This window comes from Fusarium oxysporum, chromosome 1 (assembly GCF_000149955.1).
Source record: "Fusarium oxysporum f. sp. lycopersici 4287 chromosome 1, whole genome shotgun sequence".
Taxonomy (NCBI): Eukaryota; Fungi; Ascomycota; class Sordariomycetes; order Hypocreales; family Nectriaceae; genus Fusarium; species Fusarium oxysporum.
Window position 1 is genome coordinate 1,610,345 of NC_030986.1, and position 13,598 is coordinate 1,623,942.

Below are 13,598 nucleotides of genomic sequence, written 5' to 3' on the forward strand. Positions count from 1 at the left end.
CCTCTGTTGCTTAAGTATAGAGAAATGATAAAAAAGACAATTAGAGGGGGTTGGCTAGAAGTAAGACGCTACGATGCGATGCGATGCGATGCGAAGTGACGCAGTGGGTCGTTTGTCTGAGGAGCAAGCGATGGACTACCTTGGTAAGGCAAGTATGGACCGATCCGACGTACCGTACCTTCCCCCTACCAAGTTCATTAACCAGAATCTCTGATTGCGGTATAACGTGGGTGGGTGTAAAATGCGATCCACTATGTGTTAATTCGTTGGTAGGCGGATTGGGTCGCCAGAAGCGGAGCATTGCAGGTACATATTGTGCGTCACCCCTTTATCTGGCGCAGGTTGGGCTTTAAAGTAACGTCAGCTTAAAGCTAAGCACTCAGCGGGTAATGCTACCCTGTATCTTGCACGTGAGTCGAGATAGGCCATTTGAGCTTCACTTATCCCAGCTGCCAGATTATAGAGTAAGAGAAGTTTAAATAAACTATCAGTGATAATGATTGATATCTTTTTTAGGTCCTTAAGATTTTTATGTTTTTCTCTGCCACAAGTTGAAGCTCAATGATTAATATTAAATGCCAAAAAAAAAAAAAAAAAAAAAAAAAAAGAAGCGAACATGCTAACATTTCAACGAAGCCTAATCACCACACAGAACGATCTTGCTGATTGTTTAGATACATTATATACCTTGTTATCACATAACTTTCCCTAAATCATGCCAAAGCGAGAGCAAATACTCGATTACTTAATCCACATGCGCCGTTGTCTATCCACACCTGTTGGGTGTCCAATTGTTCATCCATTCCAATACCTAAAGCAATTCTATTCACAATGTTCAAACAGTTACACATCTAAATACACGGCCGAGACTAGCAAAGATCAGGTTTCGGGGCCGAAAATATCGTCTTCAGTGTCACGGTCGTCACTGGCTTGGGCAAGATTCCGATGGCTACCTGTGCGGTGTCCACGAGTAAAAATGCCTGGGAACATTCTCGGGTCGGTTCCAGAGAGATGATGGTCCGACATAGGATCACTGGGCCATGTTTGATCTCGGCCGGCCGACAGACCAACCTGGGATGCGACCTTTGCAATGTGATGGCCAACTGGTGAAGACGTCTCGACATTGGCAGTCTCATTGCCCGTTGCGACCCCCAAACCAGCGGTTTGGCCATCCAGGGACGCCACTGACTCTGACATCTTGCTCTCATTTCCAGCAGCTTGCACAGGAGGCTCATTCGCAGCATTATAAGTGACATATTTCGACAGCCTGGGAACAATCGTTAGCATAAAAGTGATCGATCATACGGAAAGGGCCAGCCGCTTACACGTCTCTCTCCTGCATCAAGGTGAAGTAGCGGAACTCTTCCCTTCGATCAGGAACATTTGTCTTAACCATGGCATTTCCTTCCTTTCCTGGCTTATTACAGCCACGCCCTAACCAATGCTCCTTGATGGCCAACTCGTAACCGCTTTGTTTAACAGAGTTCTTGGCGAGCTCACACATGTCGACCGAGTTCAGCTTGTAAATCTGTGCCGCAACTGCATACTCCTCGATTAATGGCTCCTTGGTGAAAGCAAACTGTAGAGGATCGTCCGTAGATAGTGAGACATTGAGACCTCTCTTGAAGTACTGGTGGAAAGGGTTCCGCTCATAGGCGAGGAACAGGGCATTGTTACTCAGTGGTGACATGGCGATGCCGATTTGGTCCAGATAAAAGATGTACTGAAGAAGGGGACTTTGCGTAGGAGCAGTCCGTGACTGATGCTATGACAGCACAAGGCGGCAACAGCCAAGTGCTCGCTGTCACCAGCTTCTCCGCAATGGGGTCGCAGGACCAGCGTGTTGAAACCGCGCTTCTTGCGCCAGTAATTCAACGACACCAGATTAGAGTAGAGATAGTAAATCCAGTAACTATATGGCGGGTTCTGTTTGGTATCCCATACTTTTGGCACAGGGAACTTCTTGAACAGCCGACGCTCGACTTTACTCTCGTCGTCAACACTGTCGAAACCAATCACTCGCTGAAGGAAAATATGCAGCTTGGGATGGCTTAATGGGTCCTTGGTGACTTCAAAGAGTGGCTGAAAGACATTCTTGACCACTTGTTCAAACGTCTCCATGAGACCACTTGCTTTGTAGACGTCGTAGAGGCGAGGGATCTGGATGAGCCAGCGGACATTGTGCGAAAACAGCTTGTTATCGACCACCCAAGCGGCAAGCTTGTCCCACTCATCGATCGATTTGCCATAAATGGAGATGCGCCACTCAACCATTTGATACTTGCTTGACTCAAGATCAGATATGACTTCCTTGGTAATTTCGGCAAGGTACCGGCCGTGGATAAAGTTATCTGTTTTGAGGAAGATAGTTCGAAGACGGGACTCTCCGACTGGATTATACTTGAGATTAAATTTGTCAAAGCGATGGAACGAATCCGTATGAGCCTACAGCAGTTAGTGACTCAATTCTCTAAATACAATATCGAGTTCAGAGAGCAAGCCTTACATGCATGTCCAATGTATCAATGCTCAGGTCATAAGCTGTCAGATTAATACTAGCAAAAACCTCGGCTAGAGTGAGATGTCTTCCATCGCGGAACAGGACGACTTCGTTGGGAAATTTCTTCATCTTACTCTTAATGAAGCGAAGCAGATGTTTCTGGTTCATGCACGCAGAATGATGAACATGAGTATCTACCTTTCGAACATTGTAAAAGTCTCGGTGGGGAACCTTCTTGCTGTCGGCTGTTTCTTGATACTCATTCAAGAGGACATAGAGGTTGAATTTACCCTCGAGATATTGGAGACGTCGAAATGCAAAACTCTTACTAGGTCCGTCAGATGAGACATCCAGAATGTCGTCCAGGTCCATGTAGAATTCCCTGATTGTAGGAACCTTGATCGCAGGCGTCTGAGTATCGTGGCCTTCGAATACTTGATAGACTCCGCTATCATCCAACTTATATGAGCGTCCATCATCGCCCGGCAGAGGCAATATGTCAGCCATATCGAAATCCTCTCCAATATCTTGACCTGGCTTTCGCCTTCTTGCCGAGCGTCTACCCTCATGGTGCTCCTGGGGCAACTCTCCTGGTGTGGACCCAGTAGCATCCTTACTACCGTTCAACCCAGTATTCTCTTGACCTGGTACGTGCTCTGTAGTACTTGCTCTTTGCCTCGACGATTGCTGCCATGCCGGCTCTGGTGGAGGGGGGTAAATTTCCCAATCCGGGCCGTCTCTTGGGTTATCATCAGGCCCCTGATTCGAGAGGGCGATATATTTGCGCCTGGTGTCGAGGATTCTCTGAATGTTTTTCGAGATAGCACTCAATTCTGAAGTGATATGGGGCTCAGTGTCGAAGAGTCCACCAGAGGGCAGGCCATTGCTGGAGCCATCAGGTAGCCGTGGATCCTGGGCAACCTGACCAGCATGAGGAAGAGCAGAAGGATGACTAGGCGGGAATGGGGCAGGTTGCGCATTGAATTTTGTAGGCGATTGAGTAAACCCCGAGTCAACGGCAGGGTTTGGCATCTCCAAGCCAGGAGGGAAAGACTCGACTCGACGACCACTCGAGTCTAGCACAAGACTATCGGCACCATATTCGGTTGCAGGGCGAGACCCAGAAGCAAGGAAAGGACTTTGAGGTATAGATTGGTAGCCAGCCCCACCACCGCTTCGTGCATCGGCCTTGTTTCGGTGGTAGAAGTATTTTGCGTCCGTCTGGCTCATTTGACGCTCAGCGACAGGATCGTAAAAAGTCGTTCTCTTGGGCAAGTCGCGGAGAAGCATTCCATCTTCGAGCTCCTCAGCTTCGTTGCCGGTGTGGGAGCCAGCGTCAGAGGGGGCATTGTGCGAGGCGCCATGTCCGGTTGCACCAGAATCTCTAGTCTCGTCTATCTCCTCATCTGACTCCCGTGCCCGCACATCAAGCGCGCTTGATTCGCTTTCCTCAAAGATAGGGCCGCCTGTGGCATATTCTCGGTCAGAAATGTTTCCAATTGCTGTCGTTATCATCGAGAGCCAAAGCAGGGTTCGTGATATTGGGTCTGGCGCAGCGGAGGAGAGGCAGGGCGAGCTGTAGAATACGTACCAGCCATGGCGATGCCTTGATCTGAATACGATTTAGCTAGCAGATCAAGTTCCCTCGATTGTGTAAATCCTCCCTCGGATGATGACTTTGAGGATGGTGATTGATTCGATTTTAATTATCGAGAGGACGTTTGAAAGAGGAGAGCACTAGGAAGTGCGCCCGCAATAAGAGAGGCAAAGACAGAGACAGCCCTTGAAGGGAAGGTATGACGGTGTGACACACCAGGGTTTATAGCGGGTCATAGCGGGACAATGCGTCGGTGCAATGCACGCCGTAGGCAAGGCGGGGGGGTAGAGGTCCCCTCTAAACTCATTGAGGCATCTGCTCGGTATTGAGTTAAAGCTCCACATGATAGTTGCTTCTTGGAACCTCTCTATACTTAAGCCTTACCGGATGAAGGAGGTGTTGTGCGCCTGTTTCAAGATAGTAGTGGTTTTTCTCCATATCGGATATGCATATAAATCTCCTCAAAGCAGAATATTCTTCGAGATAGGGCTCCGCAGAACCGGTACCCGCCGTTCTCCTACAAGACAGGGGTCTCAACTTAGAACACCAACCTTGACTCAATATCCAACTAGAGATATGAAGCCTCGCTCTTGGAAGAGCTGCAGTCACCCGATCTCAACGTTGACTTCTCAACGATAAGATCCGCAAGTCATGATTGTTCCTATCAACTGTAAAGTATCAAGATGCAGATTGGGTCTGGCATCTTGTGAGGAATAAGGATGCCATTAAGTATTATTCTCCTAGAATCGAATACAATCATATTAATAGACAACGTACTTTCACAGTCTTTCAGAGCACAGTGAGACACTAAATTCGAACCACAAGCTTAATCACGGCTGACTTACCAAGTGTCGCGAATCCCCTGAAGAATCACCTTACCTCTGCCATAGCATAGGCTCATGAGAATATTAGTAACCGAATCACCGCCAGCTCCACTAAATTCGGAAACACGGGTGCTCTACCGTGTTACATGGCCCGTTGCCGCAACCGTAGTACCGGGTCAATCCCTGGTCTTGATAGAGGGGACCCCTAGACGAGGAGATTTTGAGGCAGTAAGAGTGATAGGGTAAGTGCTTTGGGCATTGGGTTTAAAAATCGTATATCTACGCATTAAAGCAATATGAAACCGATAATGGCATTACTTTCCGCTCCTCATTCTTGGCATTTTCAAGCTTGATAGGGGAGTGTAAGTGAATCACTACAAATGCATATGTCATAGATTTAATCACACTAAGAGGCAGCTTCTCAAGACAAAAGAAGGTCGTTTTTCAGAGAGCTATATGTATTATCCAAAACTCAATGTTATGCGTGTATTGAGTGTTATCTCGCGACACACTCGAACGGGCAACGATATCACTCAGCATCAGTCACAAGTCATCGGTCAGGCCTCAGGTGAAGATGAAATGAAGAAACCCGATAGTCTTCTCCCCTTGAAGTCATGCTTATATACTTGGCCCTTAGAGATCCACAGTCAGAGTCTCTCAGGGAAAAGAACCCCTGGCTCGGTGCCACCGTTTGATAAACCAACCCTCATCTGACCATCCCCTCCCCTGTTGGCTCTGAAATAGTATGGAACAAAAACCAAATTCACAGACTCAGCAGCCTCTAGCGATAGTGATCCAAGTGCTGAAGGTGACTGCTTCCACCCTTGAGCTTGCATCGCGACATACTCTTCGCCGGACGCTTCATGGACCACTTTCTCTTCAGTAACCGACGAGTCCGTTCGAATGAATACATCCTTGAAATGATTAGACTCCGAGGGGTTATCGACATCTTCGACACAATAGACGATTGGCCCTCGTGCGAGGGATAAGTTGCGTTGATTTGAGTAGGGGTGGGGTGATATAAATCTTGGTTCGAAACCATGAATATCTAGCGAGAACCGAGGATTTTCAGAGAGATAGGAAGGCCGTAGAGATATATAACCCTTTTCAACCTTTGAGGTGGTCAAATTTGCTGGTGGGTATAATGTAAATCTTCCTTTGGACCAAGCGGGCAAACGAAGCCGGATGGTGGTTTGCAAGAAAGATGGAGACGACAACTCAAAGTCAACCTTGCCCTCCCACGGCCAGTTGGTCTTTTGCTGGAGCGTGACAATCGAGTAGCCTACTTTGAATTGCAACTCGGCACCAGTGTATAAATGGACATTCACAAAGACGCCATTGCCCTCAGTACCATAATCCCAAAGATAGCCGCCCAAACTGCCGAATAGCCTCGTCAAGTTTGGAGGGCAACAAGCGCACCAGAACCACCCCTCACGCATGTTTTTGTCAGTTTCAGAGCTGGCAAGTTGGTTGATGTAAGTGAAGGATTTGCCATCCAAACTCATGGCTGTCATGATGGTGTTGTAGAGACATAGCTCGATAATATCGGCGTATCGAGAATCGAGATCAAGGTGTAACATTCGTTCCGCGAGCATGACGAAAGCAATCGAAGCGCATGTCTCAGCATAGCAGCCTCCTTCATCCGTGCCCTGGGGAAGGAAGTAATCAATTCCAAAGCCCTCCCACTGTGCCATAGCACCGATGCCTCCAGTCAAGTACATCTTCCTATCAACCATGCTGTCCCACAGTCTATGCAGTGCCTGTGACCATGCTTCGGCATCAGGTAAAGCCTTTCCACTCTCTGCAGAGAGATGCAGCATGTCAGCAACAGCAGTTAGAAGGTATCCAGCTCTGACAGCATGTCCTTCAATTGTGTTTTGTGCTGTGATTGGAACATGAGCTTGGCAATACCAATAAGCCCTCGATTGAGGATAGGAGTTCGACCGCAGCCACGGGCTTTCGCCTCTCTTTTCTCTTTCCCAGTCGTAGAAGTGTTTCCCTTCATGTCCATCAGTATTTCCTCGTTCAGTCAGAAAATACTGTGCCAGGTCGAAAGCTCCGGTATTACCTGTAGCAGCGTACAGTCGAAAAAGCGATAGCTCGATTTCAGGGTGGCCAGGATAACCTTTCAACTGGCCTTCTCCGAGGCCAAAATGTTTCGTGATGAGAGAAATATACTTCTCAATAGGCTCTAGAAGTAGGTCATTCTTATAGTATTCCTTATGAGCAATTGCGGCCTCTATGAGATGGCCAGCATTGTATCTACGTCGCCAAGTCAGCTTCCTGTAAGTAACCGGATTTGTTTGACAACCTACAGTTCATGCATATCCCGGATGTTGGTCCATCTCTTTCCCGGTTCAACCACAGTATAATGAACGTTCAGGTAACCGTCTTGCTGCTGAGCTGACCTGATCATGTCTACAAGCTCGCGGACAGCCTGATCGATATCCTCGTCATACTCATCTGGATCAGCTAGAAAGTAACAAGCCCCCTCAATCCATTTAGCGATATCACTGTCCCAGAATAAGTGGTATGGAACGGGCCACATGGACTTGTCGTCGTAGATAGGGTGCCAATTGAGCCTGAAGCAGTCATACCGCCCGGTTGATCGCAGCTGATCGAGTTGGGTACGAACTGTAGTGCGCGAAACAGTCTTTCGTCGCCTTGATAGAGTAGATTCTCCTTTGAAGGTTGTCTGTGGGAAACCAGTTTGTGGATGCGACATACCGGGCAAATAAGCCAGGATGATAGCAGATGAATCTTAGATGGAGGCTCCTGTTGGTGTCGATAATCGTGGCCATGAGTTTGGAAGCGTTTGAGTGATATATAACCTGTGGAGGGGCGGCGTTGACTGCAAGACGCATCTGGATATCGTTCCCCGCGTTGGTGTTGGAGACCAGAATGATAAGCGCTCGAATGGCAACCTTGAAGATGCGTGGGAAGGTTTGAACATCTGCATCCTTCCCAGCTTGGACCTGACCGACATATCATTCCGTCCAAGTTGCTTCCAGGGTCTTTTTCAATGGATGTCATCGGTGTTTTGTGTGGTGTAAGGGCTCCTCCTTACGAGCACTATAGGCTACTTGATATCAACACAAATATGGTAAATATCCACGGTCTATTCGAAAATTGCATTCTCGATTGTCTAGTCTATATAAGTTCTTTGGCTTTTGGTATTCGTTAGCATATAAGATTCACCATAACGCCTACATGGTAGCATTGGACATGACGTCCGGCTACACTCAGATCCTCTCTTGCAAGGTCCCCCTTAACCATCAACGCCGTCTACAATTCGATGAGCGTTGCGAAAACCCTTTATACCGACGAAAACACGCATCAAGCTCCTCAGCTTGCTTTGTTGGCCCTAGCAGAAACTCCCTTCTCCGCAGGTGTCTTCTTTCTCGAACCCACTGAGTATAGCCCGCCGGCACTGAAAACAATAATAGCACCTAGGAGTGTACCAGGAGCTAGCTTGTTACCAAATAGCCAAATGCTTAGAAGTAGGCTGACGAGCTTTCGGATGTTGAGGATGATGGTGACGGTGAGAGCCGTTGATGCAGCGGCCAGAAGGTTGACTCCCCGGATGCAAGCATATTGAGTAAGAACATTGGTAATAAGGAATAGGATCTGACTGGGAATCTGGAACTTAGTGGTCGCGAAGCCGAAAACGCCTGGTAGTTGTAACGGGGTGCTCGTCATAAGATGAGCAAAAGTACGTGCCATTGACGGAGCAAAAGGCAGGAACAGCGGCAGAGAGAGGGCATGCGAGTAGAAAAGGTTCTCCTTCCACTGAGGGCCGTATTTGGCGTATGTTGCCTCCGTGTAAAGCCCCATGATGGCTGAAAGAAGCTGAGCCACGAAGAGGATCACCAGTCCAGTGCTGAAGGCCGGACGACCACTGCTTTCACTTGTACCCTATAGCCAAGAGTTATTAGTGTATGCCTAGCAAAGCTCGGAGAAGGAATGTCTACCTTGGCTTGAGCATCCGACCACGCAGCCAAGATGACACCGAGTGTCAAGAGGACGACGGCAACAACTTGCATTTGAGAATACCTCTTGCCATATAGATAGCCTGCCGCCATAGTTGTGATACTTCCGCCAGATCGAAGGATGATATGAACTGGAACGGAAATATCATAACTGAAGGCGTGGTTATTGAGGACATTGATGGTGAAGAAGAGAACAATGTTGAATATCCAACGGCTGATGGGAACCTTGTTAGGTGTAAGGAAGAAACGACTGTTCTTATCAAATTGAGCGATGAATCCCGTTACAGCGACGAAGAGAAATTGAACAAACGTCAACAGAGTTCCTGTAATGAAGAGAATGCGTCAGTTAAAGGCTACGGGACCGCGGACGATTTCATACCACTTGATGGTTCAAAGCTATACAAATAACTCATTAGTCTCGTAGCACAGTATGGATGATTATACACATGGGAAACTCACTTGACGATAGCTTCAAGAGCATAAACCTAAAGCCAGCATGGTTTGAGTCAGTCCATATGGCCATGTAAGACAATTGGTAGCGGGGGCTGGAAGTGACAACGTACATTTGAACAGCATCCTCCAAAGATCAAGCTTAACATGACACCAACCGTCAACAATGAAGGTCCGACCTCGTGAGCCACCAGATTGGCAATGTTCTGCGCTACAGATGACCTCGATCCTTGCTCCAGGTCATTAACAGGAGCCTCGTGAGAGGCGCTGTCACGACGGATCGAGTTCTCGAGGACCGTCATGTCTGAGGCTGCTGTCCTCTTGCGGAGGATGTGGGAAGGTATTTCGGTCGCCATCTCTGTGGGATGGGAGGTGTAAATAGTAAAAAAAAGGAGTGACAGGTGGTATCCCTCAACAAAGAGCTCTGCTGACAAAAAGCGGCTGGGCCGAGTTATTGGTGTTGCCCTTGTGTCTTGCTTGTCCTTGCCCAGGTAATGCAGAAGAGCCAAGATGAGACGGGGGCCGAGGGACGCTCAGACTCTTCGATAAGGCTGGGCGTTGACCCGCATCAAGTCAGCGGTACCGCTGTACCTGCATACCCACCAAGATTTCATTGGACCAAACCGTACTGAGTACACGTCAAAAGTTAGTGCTGGCTGAACAGCCCTATCTCATCTCAAGTACCTTAAATTCAACCAGAGACCGTCCATCGCAGGGAGGTACTGCATGATGGAACATTGCTGCATCAGAGGTCGTGGCAGCTCGAGAGCCTCAGAGATTGGCTATGAAGCTTACATAGGCCTGCGTCACGATACAAACGGCGGATTGGTCAAGAAATTACTAAACAATCAACTGCTTGTGTTCTTAGAGGCGTTGAATGCGGCCCCTGCATCTAACCTTACCATTATCCATCATCAGTCTCCCTCGAAACTCCACTGACCCGAATGGCGGGCGAATAGCCGTCCATCATTTTAACTTGGCTTCTTCTCAGGCATGAGTGGCATTTCTTTGATTCTCAATAGTCTCTTTGTGGTTTCTGCTACACGTGGCGACCGAACGCCAGCCAATGTATCCGTTCACCTCCCTCCCATGTGGCTCTTCCCGCTGGTTCATTCGCTTGCTTCATAGACAGATAGCCAGTAGCTTTCTATCGTCAGTCTTTTCAACGGCCACATCCAAAGGGCCTCTTCCAGCTTTCTTCCTTCTCTCCGCGTAGCATTCATTCCAAGCACTATCGATGATACGTGCTATCGCTTCTAAGTATAGTAGGTCGTGTTGTTCCGTATTATCATTTCCTGCACCATCGAGATATCACGTCATGCCCAAGAAGAACTGGGCAGATCCCACCATGACTGAGGCTGAAGTACTTATACTCTTGCTGTTGCGACTTCGACTTCCAGCCAGGGACTAGCTCGCTTAACTGCCCTACGAGATGAACGCCATTACCATGGTCTAGAGTGCCGAGAAGACAAAGAGCTGTGTCCGCAGGTTAGCCCCGGGTTGACATACAAAGGTGTGCCTCAGTTTCACTTACATTGTTCGTAGCTGCAATCGCAATACTGTCCTCGAAGGGATGCCAACTCATGTGCAGGATCTTCTTGTTGAAATCGATCTGGTCCGCGTCTGTCTCCTTACGCATTCGCTGGCCCTGACCGCCTGGACTACCAGCCCTAGATCCACCCTTCTTGCCATTGGTAGCTGTTGGGCTTGTCGAGGCGTTGATTGGCGTGGGCACACCAACCTTCTTCGCCTTGAAAGCCGACTTGTCCGCCTGAAGGACCACCTCGACCTCCTTGTCAGGGTCTGAAGGATAGATCATGAAATTGTTGTTATAACTGCCTGTCATAACATTCTTCGCATCACCAGAGAAAACAACTTCAAACTTGTCGAATATACTATCGTTCTCGTATGTGTCACACAATCGTGGCCGGAGATGCTCGTGGATCGGTATCGTCTTTACAGGCTGTCGCTCCATGTTGATATCCCAAATCTTTACGGTGAGGTAATCGCGAGATAAGATGTATCGACCGTCATGTGAGAACCGGACATCGGAGATAGAGGAGATGATTTCGGAAAAGAAGGATCGCGACGAGGGGTCTTCTTCCTGTTCAAATACTACGAGTAGTCAGTACGCTTGCAATTATACAAGTTCTTACAATTCGGGTGCACAAACGTTTCGCGTGCTGGTCGCATAGAGCACTCTCTCGCATGTCAGCAAGCTTGATGGTGCCCTTAGAGCTGGCATACATGAACCAGTTGCAGCTCATGGGGTGGAATTCGGCTGCTGTGATCACTTCAGTAAGTTCCTCCATATTGGCAGGCTTGATGTCAACGATGTTGAAGCTCTGGTCCTGAATATTGAGGTTCCAGAGGTTAATCCGCAAGTCATCGCTGCTGATGAAGGTCTCTCCGTCGCTGTTCACCGAGATGCTGTTGATATGATAGGCATGTGCGTTGGCGTATGTCCGGCGTGGCACGGCGGCAACCACTGTGTCATGATGTGTGAGCCGAGGCAGCTTTAGGTCGGCGGCGTTCTTAAACTGATGAGACGGTAAAGGCTTGGGAGCGCCGCCACCACCTGCAATGCTCCCAGGAGTTACATCGTGAGAGAGATTGTTCTCCGCCACAACCTTGAGCGACTTCTCGAACACCTTCCATAGCTTGATTGTCTTGTCGTTGGTAGACAACAGATAGTGTGAAGCGTTTTGTCGCCTGCACCACTTTATCTTGTTGATCTTTTCCTCGATCTCAAGGGACTTCAAATAGTCGAATTCGGGCTCATGCGACTGAAACTCAGTGTGAAATTTGTACTCGCAGGTTTTTTTCTGCATCCATAGTTAGCGGCGACAGTAGGGAGTGCAGCGCCAAAGATAAGCGGCACGCAAAGACATTCGGGAATGGTGACGTACCGTCTCGTTGCGTTCGAAGAGCACTACTCTACCTCCCTTGTCGCCAGTAGCGAGATAGTTTCCGGTATGGTCGAACTCAACCGTCGAGATGATATCAGCTGTATCAGAGCGTGGCAGTTAGTAACCATGACGGATAACTGGCTCTGAAGTAGGCAGAGGGTGGTGACATACCTTCGGTGATGTCCTCAACATCGCCCTTGTCACCAAAACACCTGCACACGACAGCTCAGCTTCGCCTTCAAAAACACGAGAGGTACCCAATAATGGATCAAGAGAGATAACGTACTGCGTGAACTTCCACGTGGGCGAATTCGTCTCGCTATCAACCATCTTGGTGAGCAGCGAAGGCGGGGGTTAGGAGGGGTTGTGGTTGTTGATCGAGGGAGGCAAAGGTCAGAATCGATAGCTGTGGATTCGAATGGCGGGGCCAAGGCGGAGGTGAGGATTAATCGGAGCCGAGAACTTGGAAACAGCGAAAGTAGTTGATGTTGACGAGTCGAGGCGACACGAAGGGAGATGGGTGGATGATGGAAGCTACAACAGCACACGTCTGGTCTGGTGTTGCGGTGGGTGTTAGATGGCGTAAGGTAAGGTGGTGAGTGGATGGGCGGTGGTGTCGTTTCTGGATATCGTCTTTTGTCGGCGCCGCAGTGGGGTCTACCAAGATATGCCGCCGTGATCTATAGACGTCGTCCAAAATTATTTCCTGTCCGGCGGCAGGGAGGGATATCGGAGGCAGGACGGCGGAGGGCTGAATGATGTTAAGAGGTGGACAGGCGTCCAAGGCTGAAGAATAATGGTCGGGTGGTAATGGTGGTTGTGGTGGAGGTAGGCTGGTCTGCTTTGGTTTGGACGTGAATGTGGATGTGGATGTGGGCGAGGAGCAGAAGCAACGGAGGGCGGGCCAAAGAGATGAGGGAGGAGACAGCGAGCGGAGGGAGAGCGCTCTGCAGTCTGTGCTGAGCTGCGCTGTGCTTAGGTTGGTGAGCTGCCTACTGCACTGCACTGCGTTGCGCTGGCGGCACAAGACCTGGCTACTGTAGGTAGGTAAGGTACCTAGGTAAGGGAAGGCAGCTTAAGATAGTAGTGGAGGTCTTAAGCTATGTTTAGCTGTAGTAGGTATTATTATGTCTGTAATTGATCGAGTTTCGTGATGTTTACGTACGGAAAGGTTTCGCTGCAGACAAGACAGTTTCTCCGTGTCGAGAACATATCAAGAACAAGTTGAGATGGGCAGTGACGCAGCAGAAACAAAAGTCAAGCTGCTTTGATCTGATCCAGTTCGATTTCGGGTTGGCCTGGCCGGGCCTGGTTTGGGCTTGGCTGGAT

The 13,598-nt window shown here is 48.8% G+C and overlaps 4 protein-coding genes across 7 annotated transcripts; all 4 read right to left on the reverse strand.

Moving 5' to 3' along the window:
- Window positions 1–879: 879 nt before the first annotated feature.
- FOXG_00003 (uncharacterized protein) lies at window positions 880–4,335 on the reverse strand (the record flags this gene model as incomplete). The annotated part of the gene is made up of 5 exons (XM_018376031.1): window positions 4,092–4,335; window positions 2,507–3,966; window positions 1,789–2,445; window positions 1,326–1,723; window positions 880–1,267 (listed from the first exon to the last, which is right to left on the reverse strand). The coding sequence occupies exons 1-5, from the start codon at window positions 4,096–4,098 to the stop codon at window positions 880–882; spliced, it is 2,910 nt and encodes a 969-aa protein (XP_018231533.1). The 5' UTR covers window positions 4,099–4,335.
- A 1,022-nt stretch (window positions 4,336–5,357) lies between these two features.
- FOXG_00004 (uncharacterized protein) lies at window positions 5,358–7,821 on the reverse strand. Its single transcript, XM_018376032.1, has 2 exons — window positions 7,237–7,821; window positions 5,358–7,183 (listed from the first exon to the last, which is right to left on the reverse strand). The coding sequence occupies exons 1-2, from the start codon at window positions 7,644–7,646 to the stop codon at window positions 5,569–5,571; spliced, it is 2,025 nt and encodes a 674-aa protein (XP_018231534.1). The 5' UTR covers window positions 7,647–7,821; the 3' UTR covers window positions 5,358–5,568.
- Window positions 7,822–8,004: 183 nt separating this feature from the next.
- Window positions 8,005–9,894, reverse strand: FOXG_00005 (uncharacterized protein). Its single transcript, XM_018376033.1, has 5 exons — window positions 9,474–9,894; window positions 9,370–9,395; window positions 9,290–9,306; window positions 8,893–9,233; window positions 8,005–8,836 (listed from the first exon to the last, which is right to left on the reverse strand). The coding sequence occupies exons 1-5, from the start codon at window positions 9,714–9,716 to the stop codon at window positions 8,267–8,269; spliced, it is 1,197 nt and encodes a 398-aa protein (XP_018231535.1). The 5' UTR covers window positions 9,717–9,894; the 3' UTR covers window positions 8,005–8,266.
- Window positions 9,895–10,223: 329 nt separating this feature from the next.
- On the reverse strand, window positions 10,224–13,496 carry FOXG_00006 (protein phosphatase PP2A regulatory subunit B). 4 transcript variants are annotated; one of them, XM_018376035.1, is made up of 7 exons: window positions 13,435–13,496; window positions 12,556–13,379; window positions 12,441–12,481; window positions 12,270–12,367; window positions 11,534–12,185; window positions 10,895–11,475; window positions 10,224–10,836 (listed from the first exon to the last, which is right to left on the reverse strand). In XM_018376035.1, exons 2-7 carry the CDS (start codon window positions 12,597–12,599, stop codon window positions 10,813–10,815), a joined length of 1,440 nt encoding a protein of 479 aa, XP_018231537.1. In that variant the 5' UTR covers window positions 12,600–13,379; window positions 13,435–13,496; the 3' UTR covers window positions 10,224–10,812. The 4 variants fall into 4 exon arrangements, with proteins under 4 accessions (XP_018231537.1, XP_018231536.1, XP_018231538.1 ...); XM_018376034.1 differs by having other exon boundaries at window positions 12,556–13,496; XM_018376036.1 differs by having other exon boundaries at window positions 11,534–12,367; window positions 12,441–13,379.
- Between the last annotated feature and the right edge of the window lie 102 nt (window positions 13,497–13,598).

Excerpts from the sequence above, each read along its gene's own strand:
- FOXG_00006 (XM_018376035.1), bottom strand. The coding sequence starts at position 12,599 with ATGGTTGATAGCGAGACGAATTCGCCCACGTGGAAGTTCACGCA. Across the intron at positions 12,368-12,440 it reads TGTTGAGGACATCACCGAAG|CTGATATCATCTCGACGGTT; the intron begins GTATGTCACCAC and ends GCTCTGATACAG. Across the intron at positions 12,186-12,269 it reads TCTTCGAACGCAACGAGACG|AAAAAAACCTGCGAGTACAA; the intron begins GTACGTCACCAT and ends CTATGGATGCAG.
- FOXG_00005 (XM_018376033.1), bottom strand. The coding sequence starts at position 9,716 with ATGGCGACCGAAATACCTTCCCACATCCTCCGCAAGAGGACAGCAGCC. Across the intron at positions 9,396-9,473 it reads TTGGAGGATGCTGTTCAAAT|GTTTATGCTCTTGAAGCTAT; the intron begins GTACGTTGTCAC and ends TGCTGGCTTTAG. Across the intron at positions 8,837-8,892 it reads GGTCGGATGCTCAAGCCAAG|GGTACAAGTGAAAGCAGTGG; the intron begins GTAGACATTCCT and ends TCTTGGCTATAG.
- FOXG_00004 (XM_018376032.1), bottom strand. The coding sequence starts at position 7,646 with ATGTCGCATCCACAAACTGGTTTCCCACAGACAACCTTCAAAGGAGAA. Across the intron at positions 7,184-7,236 it reads ATCCGGGATATGCATGAACT|ATACAATGCTGGCCATCTCA; the intron begins GTAGGTTGTCAA and ends TTGGCGACGTAG.